The following is a 20790-nucleotide window of genomic DNA, read 5'->3' as shown; positions in this document are numbered from 1 at the left end:
AATGCCATAGATTTTGCATTGCAGGGTTGTCAGAATCGTTGTCAGCCTCTGCTTTTAGGTGAGAAAAAGTTTTTTGATGATTAATGAAATTTGATTTCTCACAATTTAATATTTTGAAGCTGCACTAATCAATATTTTTAATGTTAACCGGATCAAATGACTATGTGCAATGTGACAGATGTATGTTACCTGCCCTTCACCAAACAGCTGACTGACGTTAGTTAGTTAGTAGTGGAGCATTTGGCTGCAGAAGAACCAGGTATATGAGTTGGTAGAGACCAAAACAGAGCTAAAAGGAGAGGGACTTTGGATTATACACACGTCAGGTAGCCAGAAACACAATTCCAAATGCTAATGTTGCTTTGTGTCTGCTGGATGTGTAAATAGCCAATTATTTACGAGTACATTCCCCAAAGCAACTTTATATGGTGGTAATACAGACAGGTGATAAATTAGACCCTGAATGAAGAAGTGGTAGAAATATGACAAATGCAGATGATTTCATGTGGCCTACTTGTGTTGTTTTTTCCCTTAAGTTATCACCCATAGTGTTTACAGCAGGTTGTGCTGCACCCAAGGTGCCAAGAATTCTATGAATGCAAGTTAAAAGTGGAATTGTGTTTCTGTTTCCCTTTGCTCAGAAAAAGTTAGTGGTGGGTTTTGCAGAAAAAATTGCTACAGTGGACCTCCAGAGGTGTCAGGACTACAACAGTTCCTGCGCAGATTGTGTTCTGGCCCGGGACCCGTACTGTGCCTGGACGAAGTTTGGATGCACCCCGACTGTCCCGTAAGTGTGGACAGCGTTACCACCAAGACTCTTTAGTAGACTTTTAATATACAGTAGAACGTTTTCAAATTACAGCATCTTACAGTCAACGATATTGAACTAGCTGCTCTCTGGATGCTCTTTTGAATATTGCCTTTCTGCCAAAGTCACTTGATGTTTTTACAGAAAAACGTGCCTGATGAAATGTGTTTTGTTTTGTTCACAGCGGAGGCATTCAGAATATCATGGACGGGGAAATAAGTGTGTGCCCTACATCAGTTGAAGGTAACTAATGATGGGATATTATTCATATTATACACTTGCTAAGGGCTCAAAACATTTTTGTCACATGTCTATTTTAATCTTCTTTTCATTCTTTTAGAACAAAAGCAAGTAAAAAGGACCAAACGGATGACACCAGTGGATTCGCTTACAATTCACTCAGTCCATCTGGGTGTCCCTTTCTATCTGTCCTGTCCTATAGACTCCTACCACGCTGACTATACCTGGAAGCATGATCACCAGGAAAGCCCTTGTCAGCAAATGCAATCTAACTGCCTGCACCTCATTCCTGCCATGGCACAGGAGAACTATGGCACATACCAGTGTGTTTCCACAGAGAAAGGCTACACCAAAGTGGTGAAAATGTATCAGCTTACAGAGCAAACGATCCCAGCTACAAAGAGAGACAGAAGCAATATCCATGACAACTTAAATGATTCATCAGCTGCTGTTCCGCAAACACAGATCAACGTTGGACTGGCTGTAGTGGTGATGGGTTTTCTGATAGGTTGTGCATAAATTATTATTTGACATGAAGCATCAACATTTTCAGACCCTTTGTCCTTGCTATTGCTAATCAGACCAGGACTCAGGCAGCACTACAGGAAATCCACCTAAACACCAGTGAATCCTGCATCTCAATAGTTCAAGAAGGAGCACTTCCACTATGAACCTAAAACCTAATTTGTGCAAGTCACATAGCTGTGTGTTGGCAGAAACGTTAGGCTTTCAAGTCTATAGGAACAAGCTTCGGCCAAGTTTATTTTTGAAAGGGAAGCCAGAGCAGGAAGAGGTTGGTGTAATAAAGTAAGAAAGAAGCACAGCCAGTAAGCAGTACATTTAAAAGAGCCTTAATGGTGTTTTTTGATAAGCTGATTATGAGATAATGATATCCGCATCCTGCATTAATTACTGTTTAATTGGGTGAGTATATCTTCTCATTGTTAGGACTAGGAAAAAAAGCTGAAGATGTAAGAAATGATTTGAAGAAAATGCTTTTACTGTAAGGGCTCAGTCTGAGGAATGACTATAGCACCATTAAAATGTTGCAATCTTGAGTGTGAAAGCTTCTGGTCAGAGAACCACAGACAGTACAGTACACAGTAAGTGAGCTCATAGCTCTTCAGTCCATTAGAAGTCAGGAATGTATGTGTTCCCGTGTAAAATCCCACTGTGCCCCCTCCCAGACAGGATCACAGTGTAGGGGAGGGTGGAGGCAGCCAGGGACCCCTGAGGTCCCATGTTTTGTTAACTTCTCCCACAGAGTCAACAGTCAGAGGTGCTCTGTGCAATAAAAATGTTTGATCAATATTAGCTGCAGTTTGACCAATGGATATCAGTACTACATTAAACTTAATTTAGAACAGATTTTAGATGGTTATTGAAAATGATCTGTCATTGACATTTGAGACGCTTCTAGTTATTTATATTCAAATATCTTTGAACAGTAGCCATTGACACAGGGGACAAATGCCGACATAATACTAAACAGAAGCAGAAATAGAGAAAAGTAATTGAACTGTAATGCAGTAATGCCCAGCTCTGGCTAAATCTGGCTTCCACCCACTGAGTATGCTTAGCAACAGCTAAAAACAGCCAAAAGATCATATCTCACAAATTAAGGCTGCAAATTATGTGTAGCTATTGAAATAGCAAATGAGAAGAGAGAGAGAGAGTGTTTTATTTCTTATGAATTAAATTGTACAATTTTGTACAATTACTCTTTGAAATGCAAAAACTACTAAGCTATATTTATTATTTAACATATATTATGGTACAATCTTAACTGTTATTGTAGTGCTCAGTATTTTTGTACATGCAAGCAATATGTGTGAAAGAGTGTATATTTTTGCATAATGAAAAATCACCCGAAGAATGTAAAAGGATACTATTGATTTCTTAATTATATAAATAAAAAAGAGAATGGAGCTGAAAATCTATAATTACTAACAAGGACTCATCATCACACCTCTCTTAGATCCACTTGCAAGTGGTTTCAAGAAAGTCATTTATCCATCCTTAGTAGGTCATGCCTTCATCGGGCATGGCATTCAGTAAACCACGTGCAGTCTGATCAGGGTACAGACGAGACTGTAAGGACCTTTGGTTTAATCTGTCTTATTCCTGGATCTAAAGTCTCAACCCTGCTAAGGATGACCAGAGAGTACAGAGAGTACATCTTGTTTACACAAGGAGAGGAAATCACCACACAATTACACTGGGTATCTTTGGCCATCACTCCACAACTACTCTGGTTTTTCAGATAAAGTAATTAGGGTAGGTAACAATTCTCCTGCTGTCTCATCTTAGATCCAAGATTAAAACCCAGCAACACAAACGTTTGACAACTGTGTTTTTTCCCAGCAGTGTAGTGCATGATTACAGATGACACACTAGCGTATGTATGTCATCTGTAATCATGCCCTACACTGCTTGGACAACACCTAGAGGTCCCTGACACTGAAAGGGTTTTGTTTATTAATTCTAGTCTCATCCAGGCTGTATGACAAACTCTTTAATATGGGAGCTGAACAGTGCCTTGTGTCAATGGGTCCTTGCCTTTTTGTTGGAGTTGATGCAAGTGGTCAAACATAACAAATTCTCTTAACCCCACAGGGGTGTATACTGTGTCCACTCCTGTAGTTACTGTATACATATGACGCACTCCCAGTCTGTGGACCACCATCCGTTGCTCATAAACAAAATTCACAGCTACAAATTCTTGGGAATTACTATCTCTTCCACCTTGAAATAGGTGTACAAACCTGCTACCACTCTGACAGAGGTTTTTTCTTTTTAAGAATCTGTTTTATAGTATCATTTATTATGTGTTTTATGAGTGAGTGGTTTAACTATTTCTCTCATTTTCGGCTTTTGTTTAAGTGAGCTCACTAACTCTAAAGTACTGAATCTGGAATCTTGGAACGTACGGTACGTGTGTCTGGTGTCAGCTCACTTTAATGAAGATAAAGGAGTCTCTTGCTTAAGCCAGAGCTGACCTCACCTGACTAACATCTGACCTCATATGTCTCCTGTGGTCAAGTGCCAGCCTGGCCTGTTGACTGTTACTCTGCTGATAAGTTACTCATACTTAAGGTGGAGATGTAAAGTACGTTTTCATGGATCTGTTGTACATACGTAATAACAAACATAATTTGTTATGATGATGGTGTTGACTTGCTTGAGCCACCCTGCCCTCTTCCAGCCCTCTACTCAGGGAAAGAAAAATATGTGTACAGTGGAAACCTTATATTTGGGTTGTGTAACTAAACACTATCTCCATCTCTTAACTGTCAGCAGCTGTGAGTCTGGATGGCGTCACACTTCAGTCTCAACTGTGTGATATTGTGACCATGAGCTCTGCTCTGCACTGATATTGGTGCAAGTGGGCCGGATTCCAAGAGGAGTTGGGCCAAAGTTCCATGTCATCCTGTTGTGCTCCTTTAACAGGAAAATATACCAGCAGAAAGCCAAAGGAAACTACTTAGTAAAACATTTTTTTTTTCTTAATTAAGGAAACCGAGGTTCTTGGCCCGAATTCCACCCTGTGGATTGTGTTAAACATTTTCTATGTATAACATGTCTTTTGGCAGCAGAGGTCACTGTTGTATAAAAGGACACTTTCACAAGCCCAAATCTCACTCTTCTTTCAACCTAAATTTAAGTCTAACCTAATCCTAAAGCCAAGATTTATGCTCACATCTTTTTAAGTCTGTCTTAACAATACTTACAAACAAACGGTTTTTGCTTGCTGTAGTAATTCCTCTTCCTCATACTGGCCATTAAACCACCAGTGTGTAGGATTTAGTGACATCTAGCAGTAAAGAGTAGACTGCAACCATTTCAATTTAGTTCAATTCAATTTTATTTTATCAATCATTATCAATTCTAAGTTATTTTGGGAGGCTTTTAATATAGAGCAGGTTTAGACATTCTCCTTATAAAATAATTAAGAAAGACCCAACAATTCCCACCATAAAGCACTTTTAATTTGAATACAGCTCAGCCTTCTACAATCTATCCGTCTATCTAGAGCCAGTGTTAGTTAGAAGAAACATGGCATTTCAGTATGGTGGTCAGTGGAAGGGGACGTGCTCCATCTGTAAATAAAAACAGCTAATTCTAAAGTAATGAAAACACAAAAATTCTTATTTTCAAGTGATTATACACAAATAAAAACATACCTATGAATATTACATTATATTTACATAGGTCCTCCTAAATGTTACACACTGGATTCCCATCCTTAATATGCTACCAATGTAAGTGATGGGGGCAAAATCCTCCTTCAGTGCAAGTATCTGAGTTAAGCAAATCAAGTGAGTATCTTCAAAGGTTGTTGTGATGGTGATGAGAATATACTAGATAAATAACAGTTCAGTTAACCTACTGGCACTCTCTGCTAAGCTACAGTTTGCTATTAAGCCTAGAAAGTCAAGTACACATATTAAAACATTGAGAACGTACATGTGCTGTATAATGAATGCACCCAATATAGCATATATATTACTTGATGCACATAACCTATGATACAGCCAGAAAGACAACTTTTATCCCAAACATTAAACTCTCTGGAGTGAACTAGCAGACAAAGTAAAGAAACAATTACCCACTCACAGGAGCTGATTGACTCCTGACTTCTTAACAAGTTAAAGTCTAATTGGTGTCCGTCTTTGTGTTTCCCTTGACGGTGTTTCCATGCTAAGCTGTGGTGGTACGACAGTAACACAAAGAGGGGGGAGATACTCAGACCGTTGACCGCCTCATTTTAACTTTAGATAAACTTTGCAATTTATTTTCAGATTGAGGAATGTTGATTTTGTTTCTCATCACTAATATTGGAACCAATAAAAAGGGATGCTTTAAAGGCCAGCCAGCAAAAACTGTTCCAGTAGGGCAGCTGATATTGTTTTAAAACATACTTGAAAAACAAACACTATGAGGAGGGAGAATAATTGTACTGTATGGGGTATATTGGACATTTGTTATGCATTGTTATTGCCAAGTGACCTGTTCTTTGCCACTGAGACACATACTGCAGTACACCACACGATGGCAGTATTTGAGCAGGAAATAAAACTCCTCGAACACTAACACTGATCCACATGACTCAACATTTAAGGAATTATAAAGAATGATACAAGGAACATAAAGCCAGAGGCGACCACATACATTTAGAACAAACCAGTGGATTAGTTACAAAAAAGTGTCCATGTATAGAATATTTCTGGTTTCTAAGAGGATGAAGAATATCAAATACCTTAAATCTCTTTATATTACCTTTCTATGCCACTTGTGGTTATAACATACATTGAATTCAGGCGTCACATAACGCTGCAATGAAATACCGTTAAATCTGCATCCTATGTGGCTTCTTCAACATCATCAGCATCTTCTTCTTCTTCTTCTTCTTCTTTATAATCATGAATGATCAGTTCTTCAGTTGCTGGACAACTAAACTCAAAAAATCTGTCAGTGCGTTTGGACACAATTGGCCTTTAATTAAACACAATAGGCTGCAGCCAAACCGAATGGGGTCAAAGATTAGGGCTTGAGTCGGGGTGATAAATTAAACATCGGATCTTAAATTATGAATTTTCTTTGAGGGTGGAGGACCCGGAGCTTCTGTGTCTTTAATAGTGAAGAGAGAGAGATGGGAGAGGCTGCGCGCTCACGCTTCATTACTCGCTCCGTGGCGGCGGGAACGCGCACTGGCTCCCACACTCGCTGGAGAGGGAAAATAGCGCCCGTCGGACTGCAACCGTGACTCACCGGGGAAAAAAAATGTTTCCTCCGCCGCCCTTCATCAACACTATCGATGTCTGCAAAAGTCATGTGAAGGGATCCACAACATATGAGGACTCGAGTTTTTTCGACTATTAAACTTGTTTCAGAGGATTGTAAACTCCGAGTGATTAATAAGCCACAGGAATTGAAGTTAACATTGGACAGGTAAGATGATTTAGTAGCCTAATTAGGCAGTTACTGTAGTTAAAAGATGAAAATACACTACACTAGCAGGATCCAGATCAAAGCTATTGTGGAAAACATCGCCCTGTAGGTCAATTGCATCTGTGATGAATCACAAGGGCATCCGTTCATGAGCGCAAAAAGCCTTACCTCCATGTGAACAGATAATGGGAATGTTGCAATTTAACTCTTGCTGAAAGTCAAATGTCTTTTTGGACAAATCAAATGTTTCAACAATATAGACAGCGCCTGTTTGTCCGCACCGGATTGTGGAAACGCGCTCAGAGCATGGAGAGACCGACTGATCCTGAAATTGCTGCAAATATGACACACAGAATACATCGGATGTACAAACTCCTATAAAAATATATATCAGCATATAGCTATATATATATATATGTGTGTGTGTGTGTGTTTGTTTGCGTGTGCGTGCATTGGTGCCATGCGAAAATAAAAGGAAACTTTGCATGTGATGCTTTCTATCAGATTGTATGACACCAGCAGCGGCAGTTGTAGTATGCACCTTGTGTTTTTTCTTTCAGCTTCTTTGTCTTTACGAGTTTGTAATGTGATTTGGAGTTGCGTTAAAGAGCTTTGATATCGCTTTGAACAGCATAACCCAATCAGTAAAACACATTTAAATTGATATGAGATGTAAGAGCTTCCACGGTACATTTCCGCTGGTTTAATGGACATAATGGATGTTATGTGACTGATTTTTACTTTTTGCTAATGTCTGGTTGTTGATACTTGCAGGTGCAGAAAATGGCGAGACGGCTCTTGCAGCTCTTGGCCCTGTGGACTACTGTTATTGGCATTGTGCAGTGCTGTCCAGAGCTCTGCACCTGCCAGGATAAACTTTCCCACCAATTTGCTGACTGTGCTTACAAAGACCTGCTGGTGGTACCTGTGGGTCTCCCCTCCAACGTTACCACTGTGAGCCTTTCTGCCAATAAGCTCAAATTACTGAAAAGTAAAAGCTTTGTCAACATCACACAGGTCACCTCTCTCTGGCTGGCCCACAATGAGATAGTTATCTTAGAGAGGGACACCTTGGCTCCGCTGATCCAGCTCCGCAATCTGGACATCAGCTACAACAAAATTGTGAACTTTCCGTGGGAGGATCTGCGCAACCTCACAGCCCTGCAGCTTCTGAAAATGAACAACAATGAGATGGTGAATCTTCCAAAGGATGCCTTTTCCACTCTCAAAGAACTGAGGTCGCTGCGCATCAATAACAACAAGTTTACCACCATTGTGCAGGGTACCTTCAGTGCTCTCTTCTCCTTGTCCCACCTTCAGATTTACACCAACCCCTTCAAATGCTCGTGTAGCCTGGAGTGGCTGAGGGATTGGATCACAACAACTAAGATTTCTGTCCCAGAGCCAAATTCAATTTTATGCGCTGCCCCTGAACACCTGAATGGCATAAAGGTTACAAATATTCCCAAATTGGACTGTCAGGCCCCTACTGTCACAATAACATACCAGCCCAACATTGAGAACACAGAGCTCTACGAGGGTTTCACGGTCATCTTAAATTGTGTGACAACAGGGGACCCCAAACCACAGGTCAGCTGGGTGGTGGCTGCAGGAAATCAAAATTATCTGTTCCCGTTGCCCACTGTTGGAGAGACAAATGAGGTGCCAATTAATGATAAAACAACCAACAATCGATTCCTCGTCTTTAGAAACGGCACTCTCATCATCCCTCGCATGAGTAAAAAGGAAGATGGAAATTACAGCTGCTCTGCGGTGAATGATTTAGGTAAAGCAGAGAGCAGTGTTAAAGTGGTTATGGCAGGCACCCAAAAACATGCCGGCGACTCAAAGCCCGATTCTACAGTGGACAGGATCCGACCATCGGTTAAAAAACCAGAGCCCAAGACCTCTAAAAACAATATGATCAACTGGACCAAGCCTGAAGAAAAGACAAAGGGCATTACTGAAGGGTCGTCAGACAAAGAGCAGGTTGGTGGTGGTACGAAGGGCCCCACCTTTGCGAGCAAGTGCGGCGTAAGAGAAAGCAGTGAATACATCTCCAACCATGCCTTCAACCTGAGCTTGGATGACCTGAAGCAGTACACTTTTGATTTTGGTGTTATTGCGTTAGAGGTGTCAGAGACGGAGGCCAAAGTGCAGCTGAATCCACTGCAGCTTCCCAACAGCAAATCTAACCTTCATCTCAGTCAGACTGAAAACCAGGAAACAGTGAACAAAGAGCCCATGGGTCTGTTCCAGTCCTCATCTGGTAAAGCCACCTTGGACATGCTCTACCTCTGTGTAAATACAGGTAATGGACACTCCATGGTTCAGTGGTCCAACATAGAGGAGGGGGTTAATGCCTACCGCTTCCACGGTTTACAGCCTGGCACCAATTACACACTTTGTCTCACCTATGGGGGGCAGGACTGCCAAGTGCAAGTAGTTTTCACAACTAGGAAGAAGATCCCCTCCCTGCTTATCATAGTGGTTGTGAGCATTTTCCTACTGGGTCTGGCTACTGTTCCCTTACTGGGGGCCACCTGCTGCCATTTGTTATACAAGTACCAAGGGAAGACCTACAAGCTGATCATGAGGGCTCAGAATCCGGATCAGATGGAGAAACAAATGGCTGGAGATTTTGATCGCAGGACGTCTTTTGTGGAGTCTGAGAAAACCTTCAACCCCAGCGAGGGGGAGGGAGAGGTCGAGGGAGAGGATGGAGACGGAGAGGGGGAGGCTGATGGGAGCGTGGTGACAGAGTCTATCCCCGGATCCTCGTCCAAAACCAACCAGGAGGAGTTTGAAGTGGGCTCGGAGTACAGTGACAGGTTACCGCTGGGAGCAGAGGCAGTCAACATCTCGGAGGAGATCAACGGCAACTACAAGCAGCCAAGCCGCTGAGCTCCGCTGATGTCTGCGACTGTATTGTAAATTATTTTACTTTCAAGTAGCCTACATTCAAGCAGGTAACTCACCCACCATTACTACACGTGAAAAACAGATTGCGTCAGATAAAAAAAGGTGGATCTTTTCATTTTTTTACCTCAGAAAGTACTCCGTCAGTCACTTGAGATTGTGAATTGATTCGTGTGACATATGTAGTCTGCTGTAAGGTTAAAACCTACGTTTACGGTGCAAGCACAGCTTTATACAGTGTACCAGACCTCAAAACTGACAGGAAAACAGCAAAATGTCACTTATCCGCAGGACACACACCAGATGGGCATGTGCGCAAAATGTGCAAATGGCGAGGCGCTCCAGATTTTCGTGTAATTGAAGGGAATAAAAAAAAAATCGATAAAAATCACCGTTTTGGAGAGCACAAAAAACAAGCAAAAAACAAATAACCTTAAACTAAAACAAACCAAAAAGTGCCATATGTTTTAAAGCCATTTTAAAATAAATATTATCAGGGACTAATTGTTCTTTCTGCTGCGTGCGTCTGTGCAAGGATGTGGATGAGCCTCATCTAAAACCGGCCAGCTCTCATCATCTTCTCAGGTGTCGGTACCTCGTCCACGGAGCAGTTGCCGCAGATTTGGATGATGATATTTGATTAAATGATACCAGATGCACATATTTGGTTTCAGTCATATTGCGCCAGACCTGCCTGTTGTCCATGTGAGTCCAAAAGGGGGTACATTTCACTTCCAACTGTGTTGTGCTTGACGGGAAATTCCAGGTTATTTACCAACAAAATGTTGTTTGACGTAATGTTAAGGCTTTAAAATGTCAACGGGTGCTTGCTTTATTCTCGCTTTTTACAATGAACGTGTCCCATGGCATGTCACACGTATTTCCTTGTGTGGTTTTTATTAGTGTAGTTTAGATGTTACTGTCAACCTGTGATGTAAAGCCACGTGAATTGAAATCATGCTTCTTCTTTTTTTACGAGGGTAAATAAGTAAGTTTTTATGAAGCCTCGACTAAAGGGCGCCTGTGAGCGTCCGGCGGCTTCACTGTCTTGTAATTTGATGCATATATAGTGAGTTTTTTGTGAACTGTTGTAAAACGAAACGAAAAATGCGTGAGCGTTTAAGATTTTTTGATATAATTTTATGTAAGTGGAATTAATAAAACATATTAAACTATACCGACTGGTTTCCAGTTTTGTTATTGCGGATTTAGATGTTTCCAGGGAAAATAATAATACCTCAACTACATTATTTTCTTAAATTATAATAATACAATAATACAACAATTTGATATCACCAGTTCGAGAAACGCCGTTATTTTATTCTTTATGGGTCCCCCCCCCTCCCTTTTTTTTTTGATGCCTTTTTTTCTCATGGGAGTAATTGGTTCGATTGTTTAATCATTTTCTAAAAAATGAAGACGAAAAAAAATTGGTATGCTTTGGGATTTTGTGTGTTTATGCAGAAGGTTAGAAAAAAAAACTGCTGCGTTTGAAAAGCTTTGATCACAAAGCCTCTCTTTGTCCTTTTGGTCCAGTTCACTTCGCTCAAAACAACACGGAAGCATCACACTATGCATATATAAATTATATATGTATCCTAAATGAATAATACAAACACAATAATACAATAATAATAATAATAATAATAATAATAATAATAATATGAAGGATTGAAAAAAGAGAAAACTTTTGTTTCAGTTTTATTTTCACAGTAATCAGAAGGACAATTCGGGTGTCGGCATTTTAAATGGAAATGCAGAGACAAACGATGGAAGTTGGTGAATATCAGAAACCAGAAAGAAGTTTCGACGACAATAAGAAAACGCTGGTAGCAGCAAGTGGTTTTGGACTTAAAGATCTACAAAAAAAAACATAAAATACAAACTGTGTCATTTGTCTGGTAGTTCCTATTCCACAGGTTATTGTTAATTACACAAAATGTGTATAACTGGAGACAGAAATGTATTACCCAGTCTATGAAAATAACTAATTCTGTAAATTCATAAATAGTGAAATGCTCTAAATATTAATATATGCCTCATTTAAAAGGGATGCTCAATGGATTGTACATCCATGTGTTTAGTTTGGGTAACAAATTTGCATTATCTGCATTATATGATGATAACAACATATTGAAAAACATATGTGATTAACCTACAGGTCCAAACATAAAGCAAACGAGTCCTATCCCAAAATCAGCACAAAAAATGTGTCGAAAATTACACACAATTTGGGTGGGACGACAGTGCCACACACAAGCTGTCCCACCAGACTGAAGACCGTGTCCCTCACATATAAACAACCAGGGGAACACAAAGAGCACAAAATGGACATGATCTGCAGACAGGAAAGGCTTGGCGAATATCTCTACATGTGGCACTGAACTTTAAGTGCAATTATTTTACCAAATGTAGACACATCTACAGTAGGCGTCGACAAATAATATGACTGTAGCATTTTCCCAAAACCAAAAAAGACTTTGCAGTCAATCCTTAAATCGGGGTCACATTCATGTTCAGTTGCTGGCGGCAGCCTCCGCCTCCTTGGTTGCTGTGTCCTTTTTGCTCCCCTCCTTGGTGCTGCGTTTAAGGCTTCCATTCAGAAAGCTTTCTGCGGTCTGACGCTGGAAGTGCTTCCTGGTGCCCACCAGGGAGGGGTTGTTGACCAGGGTGTAGAGGAGCTGCCAGTGCCTGCGGGCCCTCTTGGCATTGGACACTTTGAGCTGTTTCTTCTCCTGCTGGACCAGCTGGATCCCTGAAGACATTCAGACATCATGATAGCACCAACGGTATGACATATACACAAATACAAGAATAGATAACCTTTATTTTTTTTAATCTTAACTGAAATGGGAAAAACACTCTTTTGAGGGCCACCCAGGACTAACTAGATACTACAAAAAGAGTAATAATAGAAAGCAATCATTTTTAATCCTCTAAGCATGGTAGGAGCATATTGGGCTTGCCATTAACACACTGAAAGCTTAAGCCCCTTGGGCAACATGAATATGAAGCAGGCAATTAGCGTAGTTCATCTGTGCAATCAGCTACTCGAGAGCTAATCTTCGCAATACAATAGATTATTCCTGATAATGCATTGTTCTCTAGATGCAAACAAGCAACATCTCGGCTGCACATTTGTAATTGGATTCCACAACAACGGATTAAACCTGATGCATTTCCCTGCAAGTTTCTCACTATAATGTAGGTAACCATTCACTCACTTCCTGTTTGAGTCAATACCATCAGCCTACCAACCCACCTTAAAGTAGCTGTTATTTTGGGTGAACTACTACACAAATGAAACATTGGGTTCATTTGTATTAGTTTAATAAAATATATAACGCCTTACAGTATAGGACAACACTGTCCCCTGGTGACAGAGGGCTCAGGCAAGTGTGGGCACACCATAAGGACAGCTGATTAGTTTATGACAGATTTGACTGAGACCAGCAGCAGGAATGTAAATTATTCCTCAGTGAGACTCAATTTGCTCTTGACATATTAAATCATCACTGCTAAGCTTTCATTTCTTTCGTGCGTGCTAGACAGTGTTATGATCTGATTATGTGTTACAGTGACCTGCTACTGAATTCTAAACCTCCCCAGAGAAATTAAAGATGTCTTACTGACTTTAATGAATCTACTGTTTACCTTTAAAGGATAAAGCTGGTGATATTCTTTATCTTTCTTATTGTCAAGACAAGTCCAAAACCAACAATAAATTGAGCCTCCTAAGTATTGTCTGTGTAGCCAAAGCCTGATATAGTAAGTCTAAAAAATAAACTATATTATTTATGACTTGAGTTATTTGCATCTTCAGTAGGGATGAAAGTGCCTGGGGTTCATTGCCACAGACAGGGTAGGGAAGTCATACAGTATCAGGAGAAGGACTAGTATAATGTTGGTTTTGGTCTTTTCATATACCTTAAATATATGACTACATTGAACCCACAGTACCAAGTCATTGTGCACTCCTGTGAGCTGAATCATTAGCACTTGGGAAATGAGTAGAGTGTGTAGCCTATGATGTGAGTTTTGTGCCTACAGACCCTCTTCAGCGTCCCGTGACCTCTGTGCAGCATTGCTCTCCTGGCCCATAGACTGCAGCAGCATCCCACAGAAGGCCTTCATCACGGGGTGAGACTGGCTCACCTCAATCTTCAGATAATGAGCATAGCAGCGGTAGGCTGCAGACAGACACAGGGAGGGGGGGTCACTGACTGGGCAAAAGCAATAAACACGTAGGACTACACCCCATGTTGGCTTTGAGGCAATCACACATAATGGTCATACAATCACACTTCTTTCTTTTTTTTTTTTAACCACCTGCTTTTCCTGACAACAGATGTCTTAAATCTGCGGCCATTTTAGAAAGAGATCGGTGTGCAATTACAGTCTGCACAGAATACAGATATCATACGAGCTGCAGTGAGCCGCTAGCAGGGTAAAGTGGATAGGACACGCATTTCTGGCCTCTAAGTGGGATCAGTAAAAGTGCATTTGCTCATAGAAAATTGCTTCTCTTTAAGCCTCCGCGGTTAGAGTGAAAAAAAACTGTGGCATCTACAAAGGTAAAAGCTGGATGTTAATACCAATGAATGTGTTAACATTGTGTAGCTGAGACTAAAACGAAAAAAAAATGTAGAAAAATTTTAAATATAATGAGTCTAAGGCATTCAGTTCCCTAGCAATGCCTTATTGTTTTGTTTTTTTATCTAAACACATATATAAATGGACCCAGAGCTACTTTTTCCTGGTGAGACAGCCAAGGTACAAGCAATCAATTATATGAAGATATATTTTTAATACAGATGACACTGAACTTAATGTGATGCTTTGGCCTGGTCAGCATACCAGACGGTGACATTATGGCTGTGTTAATGTCTACGGAGTGTAGAGTATCTGGCTCACCTGGGTCAAACGCCTCCACATTGCGGTTAAGAAGACTGATATCCATGCGTCCCATGTGGACAATGTTGAACAGAGCTGTGATGATCATGCGCCACACTGCCAGTAGCACCCCGATCAGAACATTGACTGGAAACAGCAGGTACGTCAAGAGGAACAGATTACCCCTGTAAGATAGGAAAGAAACGCATCAAACATACAGGACTATGCTGCAATTACGAGACAGTAAAAATGTATGTGAACAAAAGAAACAACAACAAATATAGCGAATCACCTGTTGTTAAGGTCTTGTGTGCCTGCGACTTTTTTAATGAAGCAAAACCTGCCGGTGACATGTTGAATCAACACAGCCAAGAGAATCATCAGCCAGAAGGGCCTGAAAGGACAAAATCAACAAATCAAGACATCTCCTGCAGTGTTTCGAGAAAGATAGAAAGAAAGTACAAAAAACATTCGGTAACTGACAGAATGACCTAAATCCATTACTGTACAACACACGGTTTTCAATCAAAAGAAACAACATGCTCCATATGTTGTTACTTTTGATTAAAAACCGTGGTGTCGTTTTCAGGAACGAAGAAAGCATCAATTTTGCAATGACCAACGTGTATTTTTGAGTTTATCCAGTGTTTGTTTAAAGATGGTTTTGGGGTCAAATCATTAAAATAGACTAAAACAGAAAAGTTATAAGATGTTTGCATAACAACAGCGATGCCTTAGTCATGTTTAATGTTATGTCATAAGTTTAATGAGTAAGAGATGTGACGACGCTCACCACATGTTCAACAGAATTTGAAAGAGGATCAGATTCTGTCTGTGCAGCAAAGGTATGATAATGAGGAAGACAGCGACCAGAAGGCAGAGGAAGAACACCATGGTCTGGATGATCATGCCTTGAGGGGAGAGATCAGAGCTTCAGAACCTCAGAGCTTACACCATGTCCAGCAACCAACAAATCCGCACTGAACATCTACTCCTCTCTCACATCATAGTAAAGGGAGCAATATTTTTTTTCTTTTGGAAATATCAAGAAGAGAACATGAGAAGTATCCTTTCATGAACCACATGTAAAACCCTGACAAATCTTTATTCTAGCTGAGTTAATCGGTTGCTAGAAGGATGCATTTAGAATCATAGAAAGGAGTGTGAACAGCTATAGTTATCCGCTATAACTGTCTTGTCACTATTTGATTTGCAAACATATCCCTCTCTCGGGTAGTAGTGGTGTATTCAATTGTACAAAACCATATGAGGGTTTGGATACAAAATCTAAGGTTTAGCAACATTTATGAAGTGAAAAAACAAAAAGAAGATACAAAAACGAAGCAATACTGGAAATACGGTTTGAAAAAAAAATTCTTATAAATAATCTTGTTATTCAACATGCAGTTGTACCAATGAAGATGTGAGCTGCCGTGAAGCTGGTGTATCCCATCCAGCAGACCAGAGCTGGCCGGGAAGCCCTGATACTTCTCTGGCAGTTGTAAACATTATAGATATCTCCTCTGTACAGCCCCTTAAGGTTTGACCTACAGAAGCAAAAACACAATAAAAGACAATGCAGCACTGTGCAAAACATAAACTGATTAATCAGTAAATGTACAAATTACACAGCAAATTGAAGAGGTAATTTAGTATGCGATATTGAAATTCAATACTCAGCACAGAAAGCCATTTCTTTTAATACGACGTAATTTATGGTAATGGCACAGTATTTCATCTTAATAGCCATTTTCAATACAACAGCAGAGTGAATGCTTTTTTATCTGTCTAGATGATTAGTACTCTATTATGTTATAATAACTCCTCTGTGCACCATCACATTATAATGAAGGAACCAGAATGTCCTCACAATTCTTGGAAACTTTGAGGAGATAATGTAAAATTAAGAAAAAGACAAAAAAAAGCTATTACACTATTCTTCTCTCACACCTACCGATGCAGGACCATCGACCGCATGAGCATAGCCAGGTTGACCAAAGCAGACAGGGTCATCGCTGAGATATAGCACACTGCAGGAAAAAAAAAAAGAGCACATGGCATTCAGGTTGCTAACATGTTATATTCATTTAAATGTTTTCAAATTTAAAAACAATGTAGCCATTTGTGATTTAAATAAATAAATACATATATAATGTAATGGCCTTCCGGTTTCACGCACCTTCCACACACCACATGTAATATACCACTATTCTGACCACTTCATGCTTGTCTGGAGATAGCATAATCTTGAAACCAGCTAAAAGGTTGGCGATGTCTTCATCGACTCCCAAACGGGCAGTCTGGAGAGTTGGAACCACTGCTGAGATCAGTAGAAGACCCACCTAAAAAACAAAACAAAAAAAAAAACTAGAATTACCTCTGCCAACCAGTCAAGTTGCAGTTTACATCCATGTCTGTCCAGACTCATAGAATATATGTGGTGAATACTGTATAAAGTGTATTCTTTTGGCTAAATGGAACTCTATATACTATATTCACTATATTGATGATACATATCTGTGATTCCAGTGAACATACATCGCACTCACTCACAGGATCACTATTAGATAGGCGTACAGCAGTACTTTGAGTCTAAAGTGTCAGCAATTCATTTTCAGACTAATTGTGAAATACAGCTTCTTGAATAATAACCAAAAACGCATTTTGTGAGGTCACAATGACCTTGACCTTTGACCTTCAAATTCTAATCAGTTCTTCCTTGAGTCCACGTGGACGTTTGTGCCAAATTTGAAGAAATTCCAAAAAGTGTCCCCAAAATATTTCGTTCACAAGAATGGGACATATGGACAATGTCACAGTGAAGTTGACCTTTGATCTTTGGGTTATTAAATTTCAGTCATCATTTTATTCTATTAGACATTTGTGTGAAATTTTGTCATAATTAGTGCATAAATGAGTTAGTCCCAGTGACCTTGAACTTTAACCTTTGGCGATCAAATTCTAAGTAGTTTGTCTGTTTGTGCCAAATTTGAAGTAATTCCCTCAAGGCAGATGAGATACCGTGCTCATAAGCATGGGGTGGACCGACATACGGAAGGAACGCAGACGGACAGCCTGATGGACGGACGGACGGAAAGAAAGACAACCCAAAAACATAATGCCTCAACAATTTATTCATTACCTTCTCCCTGGAGAAACTGTATTTGAATCATCCACTGCTGATAAGCAACTTACCGTCAGGTGTCTGTGTAGACAGGTAAAGTCTACTGAATTCCTGCTGATTCATTATTGTAAAATGTAATTGGTTGATTTTCAGAGCCCGGACTGACGTTATTAGGCCAAGGTCAGAGTTAGAATTGGGTCTAGTCAATAAAGAACTGATGTATGTCTGATTATTGACACTGGACTATGCATTTAAGGGTTCATCTAAAGCAGACAAAGACATTACATACAGTATGTGATTATCACATTGTCCTTCTGTATTATTTTATGGGTTTGTTTGGATGTTAAAGTCTGATAATAGATACGGTAGTTACCTGATACAGGGTTATAAATGACACTACACCAGATATAGCCAACTTCGGTGGAAAACGGAAAGCTGTTTGAAGAAAAAAGGAGAGTTATAAAATTGTTACAGGAGATAACACTTGAACGTCTGACGAGACATAACATATTTACCTTCCTCTGGTGTATAAATGTACGACTTAATGGCATCAATTATTCTTTGGGGGAGCTTGGGTGTCTCTGTGCTCGATGTGCTGAGGAGATAAACAGACACTTAATAAATTAATGAGATTAGGAAACATTTGTTAAAGAATGAGCTATGTTTTCTATCATCTAGAATACATAAAATGTGGAGAGGCAAAAATTCTTTACAAATGGAAAAACATGCACTATTTCTTGGTGCTCATTCACTATAACAACCTTTACATGACACGTTGGTCGTTTGCATTGACTGAAAAAAGACGTTTGACCATTTTCCATAGCTAAAAGTAAATTTTCCATTTGGAATAAAGAGATAAAGAAGGGGCGTATCACAGGAAAGAATCTCAAATGCAGGCTAAGCTACAAGGGATGCAAGTTCATCCATTAAAAAAGCAGTTTAAAATGGGCTAAATGCAAGATAATAAAGGTTGCAAATATAACAAGGAGGTGGGGAGATTTCTAGATGGTACTGCCTTTTTGGAAATAGGTTCTAAAAAACATGCTGTGTGTGCTATTAAAGGTGCTATAGGTGCTAAAAATGAAACATCAGTGTGTAGGATTTAGTGGTGTCTAGTGGTGAAGTTGCAGATTGCTACTATTTGAATACAGGTCAGCCTTTCAAGCATGTAGGAGAGGTGGCCGCAAAACTCGCAGAAAACAGGAAAGGCTTATATTCCATTTCTGCTAATAAACCCTCCTAAATGTTATACACTGGACCTTTAAATTGTCAAAAGACAAAAATAACGTTCAACTGCAGTAAATCGGGTGTGTTACTGGCTACAATTCTCACCTGATTTTGGTAGGCTTCTTCTTGAGCATTTTCTTCACATAGTCTTTATAGTAGCTGCTGCTGAGGTCCTTACAGAAGAATGGACAACATTCATGTAAGGAACCAAATGATAACAGCAGATAATAAACAGACCAGGAGGTGTTGAAAAGCTAAATGAATTGATTGGATTTTTGGAATCACAAATGCTTCAGTTGGGCCTTCATATTCCTAAACTCCTTTGGAAGTATGTGGTTTTAGTACTATTTAACTTTTAACTGTTTATTTAGTAATTACTAACATGTGGAAAAAGCATTGCTCTCAAACTGAGCCTCTTTACAATGAGTCTATGCATCTATGCAAGTTTATGGTGTCATGTACATTCCTGTGTGGTGCAGGAGAGTGAGTCAAACTCCAGGCAATCGCCTCACACCAGCTTTGTCACACCCATGCCGAGATTAGCATCAAATAAACAAAGGCATTGTCTCCTCAGTGAAAAAAAACAAGGTAACCTTTTCATAATCTGATCAAGAACATAACGTAAACCAGTTACGACAAATCTACTTAAAATTATTGGGCAACTGGCACACTGTGTTGGACCTTACATTTTCCTTCAACCTAGACTGTATGAGCACTATAAGCCCCTTGATTAGCAGGCGGCTTATACAGGTTCCTCACATGCACAGAGTCAGATGAAATGTGCTTCTTAGTGAGATTTTCTCTTTTTATAGTTCAGATTTAGTTGAACATAGACTACTAATCAAGACAGACACTTGTATCCAGTTTGTTGTGTAAGCAGGCCAAACAATAAGGGCTGTACAATCATCCTGAAGCAAACCTGCCTTGCGCTCAGATCAAAACTTACCTCTGTAGCATTGTTCTTTTCAGTGCCCTTTAAGCCCTTGAATAGAAGAAGGGGATACTGGAAACTAAGGAATGCCAAGCAAGCTATCTGGGGCAGGCTGGAGAAAAGGGAGTAGTGTTTGTGTATCTGCAAAGGAATAAAACAAGACTTTCAGTCACCTAGTTACTTGTTTTGGGAGTTTTGAAGTGACAGACTAGGAATACATGTTAAACCTACATTGTATTAAAACATAAAGTGGACACAAATGGCCTTTGTGGTGGGAGTCTGCATACTGTACTGGCAAAATGGGATCCATAACCACAATATAATAATGAGACTCCATTGACTAAATGTTTATAATTTAGTGCGAGAGAAAATGCTAACATATCTGCTTAACGTGCCAACTCATGGTGGGATAAAATCGTCATTATTTAAAAAAAACAGAGCATCCAAAGCCTTGATGTCTCTCACAGACACTAAACTGATTAACTGTGACAAAGCTGCTTGATTAAGACCAACAGACAGTGGAACTAATTGTTTTGAGTTGTAGCCATTCATTGCACAGAAAACAAACAACGTGGATATGGCGGCAAATCCGAGATTGGGTCTGTTCCGAAAGGTTCAGCAATGTGTCCACGAATCAAGCTGAAAAGCCTGTTATTCATCTTTTCAAATCATGTCTCTTTATATATATATATATAT

General features: G+C 39.8%; 3 protein-coding genes across 4 annotated transcripts in view; 2 read left to right on the top strand and 1 right to left on the bottom strand.

Moving 5' to 3' along the window:
* Positions 1–2984, top strand: part of sema7a (semaphorin 7A) — a 9461-nt gene extending 6477 nt beyond the window's left edge. The window contains exons 12-14 of the mRNA XM_035665104.1: positions 642–787; positions 993–1051; positions 1149–2984. Coding sequence (XP_035520997.1) covers positions 642–787; positions 993–1051; positions 1149–1567 — 624 coding nt within the window. The 3' untranslated portion in view covers positions 1568–2984. The remainder of the gene's footprint in view (positions 1–641; positions 788–992; positions 1052–1148) is intronic.
* A 3768-nt stretch (positions 2985–6752) lies between these two features.
* Positions 6753–11094, top strand: islr2 (immunoglobulin superfamily containing leucine-rich repeat 2). Its single transcript, XM_035665833.1, has 2 exons — positions 6753–7000; positions 7775–11094. The coding sequence occupies exon 2, from the start codon at positions 7784–7786 to the stop codon at positions 9902–9904; it is 2121 nt and encodes a 706-aa protein (XP_035521726.1). The 5' UTR covers positions 6753–7000; positions 7775–7783; the 3' UTR covers positions 9905–11094.
* A 525-nt stretch (positions 11095–11619) lies between these two features.
* The window catches only part of stra6 (signaling receptor and transporter of retinol STRA6), a 17223-nt gene continuing 8052 nt past the window's right edge, over positions 11620–20790 (bottom strand). For both annotated transcript variants that reach the window (XM_035664390.1, XM_035664392.1), the window contains exons 7-18: positions 20110–20235; positions 19269–19336; positions 18452–18531; positions 18310–18371; positions 16992–17154; positions 16767–16842; positions 16226–16359; positions 15606–15723; positions 15105–15206; positions 14834–14997; positions 13972–14109; positions 11620–12674 (exon numbers count right to left, since the gene is read on the bottom strand). In XM_035664390.1, the coding sequence (XP_035520283.1) occupies positions 12436–12674; positions 13972–14109; positions 14834–14997; positions 15105–15206; positions 15606–15723; positions 16226–16359; positions 16767–16842; positions 16992–17154; positions 18310–18371; positions 18452–18531; positions 19269–19336; positions 20110–20235 (1470 nt within the window). In that variant the 3' untranslated portion in view covers positions 11620–12435. The remainder of the gene's footprint in view (positions 12675–13971; positions 14110–14833; positions 14998–15104; positions 15207–15605; positions 15724–16225; positions 16360–16766; positions 16843–16991; positions 17155–18309; positions 18372–18451; positions 18532–19268; positions 19337–20109; positions 20236–20790) is intronic.

This window comes from Morone saxatilis, unplaced genomic scaffold, assembly GCF_004916995.1.
Source record: "Morone saxatilis isolate NCDOM2014 unplaced genomic scaffold, NCSU_SB_2.0 Contig2, whole genome shotgun sequence".
In the NCBI taxonomy this organism is placed as follows: domain Eukaryota; kingdom Metazoa; phylum Chordata; class Actinopteri; family Moronidae; genus Morone; species Morone saxatilis.
The sequence above is the reverse complement of the archived record's forward strand: the minus strand, read 5'-3'. Positions and strand labels throughout refer to the sequence as shown.

Bases quoted from the DNA above. Each gene is read 5' to 3' on its own strand.
- islr2 (XM_035665833.1), top strand. From the start codon at position 7,784: ATGGCGAGACGGCTCTTGCAGCTCTTGGCCCTGTGGACTACTGTTATT.